The sequence below is a fragment of the Propithecus coquereli genome, unplaced genomic scaffold (genome assembly GCF_000956105.1).
Source record: "Propithecus coquereli isolate 6110/MARCELLA unplaced genomic scaffold, Pcoq_1.0 Scaffold217, whole genome shotgun sequence".
Taxonomy (NCBI): domain Eukaryota; kingdom Metazoa; phylum Chordata; class Mammalia; order Primates; family Indriidae; genus Propithecus; species Propithecus coquereli.
The window spans coordinates 3,002,393-3,011,536 of record NW_012146856.1 but is presented as its reverse complement, the minus strand read 5'-3'; the positions used below and the strand labels follow the sequence as shown (position 1 = coordinate 3,011,536).

The window sequence follows — 9,144 nt, the reverse complement described above, 5'->3', positions numbered from 1 at the left end:
GCCACCCAGCTGTGACACCAACTCCCCCGCTTTCCCCCATTTCTCTTTTTCTCAGCTTTCTGCATATGCCTTGGGCTGCCAGGTGTTCCTTGCCACTGGGTCACCTGCTAGGACTCAGCTGCCAGATGAAATCCCTGGGACACAAAGAATAGGGTTCCTGCTACACTTACAGGGTCTCCAATATACCGGGGCCCCAGGGAGTTCTGCTCATCCTTCTTTTTGTCCCATGAACAACGCTAAGGATGTAACTGCACCTTTCCTATAAATGCCCGATCGTGGCATGTCTATCGATGTCATCTTTTAAAAAGTTAGGCATTCCATTGTAAAGGTGACAGGAAATACTTGATAGTTTGTTTTTAAAATAGCACGCAGAAAATCTGAACTCACCGAACTAAATTTAAATACCAATATAACACGTGCCTTTTCTAAAGGCAAAGATTTACCAATGTAATGATTTTACATTCTTTTGTTTTCCTTATGAAAAATGAAGAAAAATAAGACAAATGTACTTAAATATCTGGTTTGCACTCCACATCTAGAAAGAGAAATATATCCTCTAGAAAGAGAAATATATGAATAAGAGAAACATTCATATCTGACAGGATACATGTTTTTTCCCAGTCCCACCTACCCACTGCTGCCAAGTTAGTTTACCTGAAGCTCATACTCCCAAGCTTAAATATCTGTGTTAGGGGACGAATTGTGTCCCCCCCAAATTCATATGTCGAAGCCCTAACCCCCAGTATCTTAGCATGTGACTGTATTTGGAAATGGGGTATTTAAAATGGGTGATGAAGTTAAAATGAGGTCATTAGAGTAGGTCTTAATCCAGAATGACTAATGTCTTTATGAGAAGGGGAGATTAGGACACAGACACATACAGAAGGAGGAGCATGTGAAGACACAGGGAGAAGGCATCCATCCATAAGCCAAGGAGAGAGGCCTGGGACAGATCCTTCCCTCATGGCTCTCAGAAGGAGCAGACAAAAACATACACTGGGGAAAAGAATCCTTATTCCACAAATGGTTCTGGGAAAATTGTATAGCCACACATAGAAGACTGAAACAGGATCTGCACCTCTCACCTCTCACAAAAATCAACTCACGATGGATAAAAGACTTAAATCTAAGGCATGAAACTATAAGAATTCTAGAAAAAAATATTGGAAAAACTCTTGTAGACATTGGCCTAGGGAAAGAATTTATGAACAGGCCCCCAAAGGCAATCACAGCAATGACAAAAATAAATAAATGGGACCCGATCAGATTAAAAAGCTTCTGCACAGCCAAGGAAACTATCATGAGAGCAAACAGACAACCTACAGAATGAGAGAAAATATTCGCATGCTACATATCTTGCACAGGGCTGATAACTAGAATCTATATAGAACTCAGGAAAATCAGCAAGAAAAAATCAAAGAACCCCATTAAAAAGTGGGCAAAGGACATGAACAGAAACTTTTCAACGGCCAAGAGACATGAAAAAATGCTCAACATCTCTAGTCATCAGGGAAATGCAAATCAAAACCGCAATGAGATATCAATTAACTCTAGTGAGAATGGCTTTTATCAAAAAGCCCCAAAACAATAAATGTTGGGGTGGATGTGGAGAGATAGGAATACTCATACATTGCTGGTGGGACTGCAAACTAGTGCAACCTCTGTGGAAAGCAATATGGAGATACTTTAAAGAGATACAAGTAGAATTACCATTTGATCCAGCAATCCCATTACTGGGCATCTACCCAAAAGAACAAAAGACATTCTATAAAAAGGCATCTGTGCTTGAATGTTTATAGCAGCACAATTCACAGTTGCAAAGATGTGGGAACAATCCAAGTGCCCATGAATACACAAGTGGATTAATAAAATGTGGTACATGTATACCATGGAGTTCTACTCAGCTACAAAAAACAACGGTGATCTAGCACCTCTTGCATTACCCTGGATAGAGCTGGAGCCCTTTCTACTAAGTGAAGTATCCCAAGAATGGAAAAACAAGCTCCACATGTCCTCACCATCAAATTGGTATTAATTGATCAACACTTAAGTGCACATACAGTTGTAGCAGTCATCGGGTGCTGGAAAGGTGGGAGGGAGGAGGAGGGGATAGGTATATTCACACCTAATGGGTGCGGTGTGCACCGTTTGGGGGATGGACATGCTTGTAGCTCTGACTTGGGCAGGGCAAAGGGAATATATGTAACCTAAACATTTGTACCCTTGTAATATCCTGAAATAAAAAAAAAAAAGAAGGAACCAACCCAGCTAAGAACTTGATCTTGGACTCCTAGCCTCCAGAACTGAGAGAAAATGAATTTCTGTTGTTTTAAGCCACCCAGTCTGTGGCACTTTGTTGTGGCAGCCGAGCAGACTAATAGAATACGTGATGGATGATTCTGCAAGTCCTGCCAATAAATCCAAACCCTGCAGACACAGAGCCTCAGATGAGTCCTATCACCTCTGGCCCAGGTGTGTCCTGTGCTTCAGCCACTATGGATATGTCACCAGTGTTCTCTGCACCTGCCCTGCAGGTAGCAGCTGTCTCCCAAGCCACAGTGAGGTCATGGCAGTTGAACAGTCCCACAGGTCATGTCCCCGAATCTACAGGTGCTACCTTAGTGTTGTAGGTGCAGCCCTACTCCTCTCAGCCCAGTTTCCCTCTCTCTGTTCAGCCCCTTTGAATATCTCTGACTTGGGACTGTCATTTGCATCTGGACATGTCTCTGGCATGGCTTTCGGTTTCTCTTGTCTTCATGCTCTTCAGATCATGGGACAGGGGCACACCACGCCCAGAATTCTAGCCCGTGTTGAGCCATTCCTTCCATCTGAATGACTCTGTCCTCTGTACGACTTTTCAAAATTATGCCATGTCTTCCAGGAAGCTTTCCAATTAGGCAGCCTTGATTTATGGTTAACAATTTTCTTGTTATTAGCCTCCTCCACTTCCAACTTAACTGTAAGTTTTCTTTCACCTGGCATCTTGCATATAGTAGGAATTCAAAATGTTTAGTGAGACAAATGCTATCGAATTAGCAGTAATTCTGACCTTATATTTGGTGCATGCTCTTTGCCACTCCTCAGTGAGCTCTTTTCTATGTTTAAAAGACATAGGATCTTTACCAAGGTGCACCTGCCTGGAGAGAAAAAAACCAGCTTCCAGAACCCGTCAGAATATCAAAATACCATGGTCAGCTTTAGCCGGACTGTCTTCACTATATTGCACAACTGAAAAGGGTGCGGAGATATTGGAGCAGACACCGTAGGGGGGAGGGGGAGAAGTTATCAAGATTCCAGCAACATAACTAAGATGAATAAAATGTTCTACAAAATGAAACTTATCTTCTAGCAACACATGCTAAAGTATTTACAAATAAAAACATCTGGAGGCTCAATATCATTAGTCATTAGGGAAATGCAAATCAAAACCACAACAATATGCCACATTATACCCACTGGGATGGTCATAAAAACAATAATGGAAAATAAAAGGTATTATCAAGGAAGTGGAGAAATTCTAACCCTCATATGTTGCTAGTGGGAATGCAAAATGGTGCAGCCACCATGGAAAACAGTTTGATGGCTCCTCAAAAAGTTAACCATGGAGTCACCATATGACTCAGCAATTCTACACCTACATATGTGACCAAGAGAATTGAAAAGATATGGTCACATAAAAACTTGTATATAAATGTTCATAGCAGCATTATTCACAGTAGCCAAAAAGTAGAAATCACTAAAATGTCCATTAACTGGTGAATGAATAAACAAAATGTTATACATCCCTATAACGGAATATTATTTAGCCATACAAAGGAATGAAGTACTAATATGTGCTATGATGTGGTTGAACCTTAAAAAACATGTTAAGTGAAAGAAGACAGTCACAAAAGACCATGTGATATGTGATTCCATTTACATGAAATGTCCAGAATAAGCAAATCCATAGAGACAGAAAGTAGGTTAGTGGTTGTCAGGGGCTCCAGGGAGTCGGGAATGGGGAGAGACTGTTAATGGGTACGGGGTTTCTTTTTGGAGTGATGACAATATTTTGGTATTTGGTATGTAATATATCCATCATGAAACCTGGCACATTTCCAAAATAAATACGACTTTAAAAGTGGAGGTGGGTGTCTGGAGAGCTATTTTAGATTAAAGGAGACTAAAGAGACATGGAGACTAAATACAAATTGTATGACCTTTGATTGGACCCTGCATTCCCCTCTTCAGAAACAAAAAGGACCCAAAAAGCTCAGGTATAAAGGACACTACTGGGACAATTGTATCAATATTCAATTTCTTGGACCTGATTACCGTATGTTGGAGAACGTCCTCGTTCTTAGAAGCCATATGCTAAAGTATTTATTTGGGTGATGCTTACTGATGTCTGCAATTTACTTTCAAATGGCTCAGAAATGTGAGCGTGCATGTGCGTGCAGAGTGAGGGGAGGTGTATGTGCATGATGCGAACAATTAGTGAATCTAGGTCAAGCGTCTATGGGTGTTACTTGCGGGTTTAAAATCTTTTGACATAAAAATCTGGGAAAAATATTAAGCGAACAACACTTCAGAATGGAATTCAGGATGTGATTTCAAGTCTGTTGCAAAGAAGCACAAAAAAGAAAAAGCACCATATTAATTAACAGTGGTCATTGCTGAGTGTTGGCATCACAGTGATTTTTTCTCCTTCTCCATACTTTAAAAAATATTTTTTCCAGTTTTCCTGTAATGAATGGCCTTTGTTTCTGAAACGTGTATCTGTTTTTCCTAACAGGGAAGGAGTATTTTGAAAAATAAAATATTCAATTCCTTCCCAACTGAGGCAGGACTGTGAAAGAAACTTAAGCTGAAGCAGACGGCATTTCTGTCTGATGCAAAGGCCATTCCTCCCCGGAGACGGGAGCAGGGCGGGGGCGCCTTCCAGGCGAGGCACAGTCTCATGTGCGGGCAAGTGTGGAGCAGGGGCGTGCAGCAGGTAGCCTCTCAGTGACACTTTCCAGGAGCCTATTTTTAAGCTCAGTTTGAGAGCTTCTAGAGCTTACTTTAGCTCAGTCTGTACACAAGGATACGGCTGGCCTGATCTGCTAAAAAAATTTTTTTTGTGAAAAGGTTCCATTTTGGTCACAGAAGCACAAGAATTCTCACATCTGAGTTTTAAAACCTCTACTAGGACCCCCCCGCACACCTCCACCCCATGGGGCTCCCCCGAAGGCCTCTGGGGCACACAGCCCAGGGCACCGGGGCTCATGGTGGGGTGAGAGGTGATGGGATGAGGTTTGAGGTGTCCAAGCCACCTGGATTTATCCTAGAGAGAGGGAGTGCTGGCAGCAGTGGCCAGCGGGGAGCAGGGGCCCAGTGTCTCCTGCAATTCACTCTAGTTCTGCCACTGACGGGCCATGCTTAGGAAAGAGCATGGTTGGTCACATTAGTTTATTCCTAATAGAAACTCCATTCTGAAACAGAAGGACCAGTGGTGGAGACTGAGTAATCAAATTCTCCAAAGGGCATAAAAAGTTATTACATTTTGTGTGTCTCATGTATAAAAGACCATCACCGAAAACAACTGTACTGTCACTTGATAGAAATATTTGCTCATTATTTACCACTTAAGATGATTTTCGATCTCTTGATAAGTGTCCTGTCTCACTTTCTGTTCAAAGAGCGCCTCCTTCATCTGTCTTGTTTTTGAAATTTCAGTGCCGTGGTCCAATACTGAAGGCAGGAGCGAACAGTGATTATGCCAATAATCAAATCAGAATCATTTGCAGACTGAAAAACACATTTCTAATGGTAAAGCATAATAGCAATCTAACCAAGTTTTGTTGTTCCTGAGTAATAAATGTGACAAGCAACAATTCTTTCATATTCTGCCCAAGGGCTGATTTATGGGGATCAGCTAGTTACCTTCTCTTAATTCTTTAATCTTCAATTTTCCTGGTTCTTGGTTTAAAACAGTTGCCACAGCATACGGATTTGATAAATCTACTGGAAATCTCAAGTTCTGGTACTCAATTTCCTGAGAGACCAGAGCAGTAGGGAAAATGTGTTATCTCACTGCGCCGTCACCCCTCCCTTCACACTGAGGATAATGCCTACCTTACCTTATTCTTCTGAGGTTTTGCCTTCGCTGGTGGTCGGTGAAAATTTACACGTGTCACTGCTTTTTCTGGAGGAACGTTCACTTTCTTAGAAAGAGTGTTTAACCTTTCAAACTCTTCTAATCTGTAGTTTAAAAGAGATATTAAATTAGTATATGCCCGTAACTCAAGGTTCCTATTTTTATGTTCCTTCTGATAATATCATGTCTTGCAGCCCATTATCATCTCTAAACTGAAAATAAATCTGTGTACCAAAACAATGGTCTACTAAAATAAATGCAAGGTCAGTGTATTAGAGTATAATCATATATATCAAAATAGCCCACCAATGTTTCTCCTTAAATTCTTAAAGAACATAACAAGTGAAAACATGACATGCTAAAAAATGCGCGCATAATCCACTTCTAGGCTGTTGGTTTTCAATAGCTAAATTTATTACATTTAAAAAATCTTACCTTGATTTATCTTCCTGGTAAAAGAGTGACTATGCTCATTGTTTGTAGGAAGATCTTTCAAAAAGATATTTAGACTAATGTTTGGGGTCTTTTCTGTAACTGAAAACTGCTTTTGGACATAGGCAGGTAGACACAGTGAAGCTAATAGCCTGAAGAAGCTATTCAGGTTGTTTATGATGAGATGTAGGAGAACTATGTTATACTCAGAAATGCTACGAATGAAGCATTTCTTTAAGCAAGAATGTGTCAACACTTGTTTTACAGGATAAGCACTTGTTTTCCATGACATTACAGAAATAAGACAAGAACGTATTAACTTTCACTCATTCTGACAATCCATTCACATTTGCTGAGCACCTACTGAACAGGCCCAGTTACATAATATGGAACATATGCTAGCAATCCCAGATTTAAAACTACCCATGTAAGAGCATCCTTAAAGATGCATGGCGTGGTAGAAGCTGTCCCGTGGTGAGACACACGTTGACCGCCATGCTCTGATGTGCAGGGATGAGGCTCAATGGGGCTTTGACATGCTCTCTGCTGTAAATATTGGGGACAACAAAAACCTTCTTGGGATTAAAAAACAGTTTCCTAAACAACTCTAACTTCCAGTGTTGATGATGGTAATGAAGAGGTCTAAAGAAAAGGATTAACTGAAGAGTTACACGTGGAATTTGGCAGTGCCAGATTGAGGACATGAGTAAGTCTGTTACACATCCTACACTGAAACAAAGAAAGCAATCCAAGAAAATTTCAGAGAACACTCCAGCCAGTATAACTTTTTCCCCTTTGTGGTGGAATGTATATGTTATAGTACTATTTGCAGTTCAGGGAGGCATGCAGATTTTGAGACATAGTCCTTGTAAATGTCAGGTGCACTCAATAAGATATTAACATAATAGTTCAGAAATAATGTACGCCTGCATTTCAGTGTGCTTCTACGACACAGTGCCCTCGTGTATTTAAGAACACATCTATGAAAGGTTTACACAAGTAAAACTCCCACTCAGGTGATGTCTTTGAGAAAGTCACTTGCAGCACATGACATGAGAGGGCAAACAGCATTTTGCTTGCCTGGTTCCCTGACACCAGAAAAGTTAGCACTGTTTTTTATTTGTATTCAATGCTACTTGTGTTTATCGCCTGAGTGATTTTCTTTCTACTATAGTTACTTGCAGGATTTGGGTTCAGCAGGCCACACCAATATCCCACAGTTGACTTAGGTACTTTGAATTTTTAGGAAGAAAACACTGACATAAATATTTAAGAAATCATGGAGTTAGTTCATACTTTGGTATAAGGTTGCTACTCCACTTTTAATGTGCTTAATGATGTTAATATGTGATGTGTATCCAGGCATGAAGGAAAGAGGAGGAAAATCAAAACATTTCTTTATCACTTTCAAGACAATTATCAGGATTTTACAAGATTAGTATTTATACTGTGGCAACTTTTTCTTTTAACCTTTATAACAATCATGAGCATAAGGAAAAAAAACTTATGACACTAACCAGATACACTGGAATATAAACATACAAGCTCATATTCGAATGGAAATGAAAGTTCAGAAAAGATTTGTTATGAAATAAAACTTAATCTCATTTCATCTCTTCACTCTCACTTGAACTCTGATGGTGCTTTAAAAAACCCTGCAGTGCGGCACATTGCCATGTCTGCCTCACGTGAAGTCTCCTATTGTACATGTCTTATTTCGGTATCTTGAGCATGTGGCCATTTCCCATGAGGCTTTGCAATGAATGCTGCACACAGCAGGCACTCAATTAATTATAACGTTACAGAGAAACTTTAAAAATAGTCATGGTATTTTGGCCCTATGGTTTAAATTTTTGAATAGGCAGTAACGCATGCATATGGTAAAAAACTCAAATGGCGTACCAGTAGTTATCAGCGAAAGAATTACGCCCCCAAAATCCCTTTTTGAAATCATTTCTTCCCTTCATGGCAGAAACAACTACTGCTACTAGCATATTCTATGTATTTCTGTTATAACGTGTACTTTATGTGGGCTCATCATTTTAAATAAGGTTTTGATGGCATTCTGTTACAAGAGAGATAGCATGGGAGAAAGAAAGACTTGGATTTTTGACAAAGTGTTAAGAATAAACAAAAACATTGCGAAGAAGCCATACGGTAAGCCCATGTTGGGGTAGCACGTTCCGGTGAAGACACATTCGTATGGTTGAGAGTTGAACTGTGAAATCCACAGCTGCATTTTGATTTGTGCAGTCCCATACTGAAAGGGTGTAAACTTAATAGTCACATTCATCTTCCCATTAGCCGGAATTATTCCTGAGGGGAATGAAACGAGAAAACGTGATACTCTGTCTTCTTGCCAAGTCCAATCAAAAGGGTTGACACACACAAATACAGTTGACCTTTGAATAACTCGGGGGTTAGGGGTGCTGGCCCCCCCCACGGTTGAAAATCCACATAAAACTTTGACTTCCCCACAACTTAACTACTAATAGCCTAGTATTGCCCAGAAGCCTTACTGAAAACATAAACCATCGATTAACACATATTTTGTATGTTTTTTTTAGTTTTATCCCTTCTTTTATTTATTTATT

The 9,144-nt window shown here is 40.2% G+C and overlaps 1 protein-coding gene across 1 annotated transcript in view; it reads right to left on the bottom strand.

Moving 5' to 3' along the window:
• CFAP221 (cilia and flagella associated protein 221) overlaps positions 1 to 9,144 on the bottom strand; it is a 99,691-nt gene that overhangs the window by 34,165 nt on the left and 56,382 nt on the right. Inside the window, exons 8-12 of the mRNA XM_012644659.1 lie at positions 8,707 to 8,866; positions 6,102 to 6,222; positions 5,905 to 6,016; positions 5,604 to 5,712; positions 3,050 to 3,137 (exon numbers count right to left, since the gene is read on the bottom strand). Of these exons, the coding sequence (XP_012500113.1) occupies positions 3,050 to 3,137; positions 5,604 to 5,712; positions 5,905 to 6,016; positions 6,102 to 6,222; positions 8,707 to 8,866 (590 nt within the window). The remainder of the gene's footprint in view (positions 1 to 3,049; positions 3,138 to 5,603; positions 5,713 to 5,904; positions 6,017 to 6,101; positions 6,223 to 8,706; positions 8,867 to 9,144) is intronic.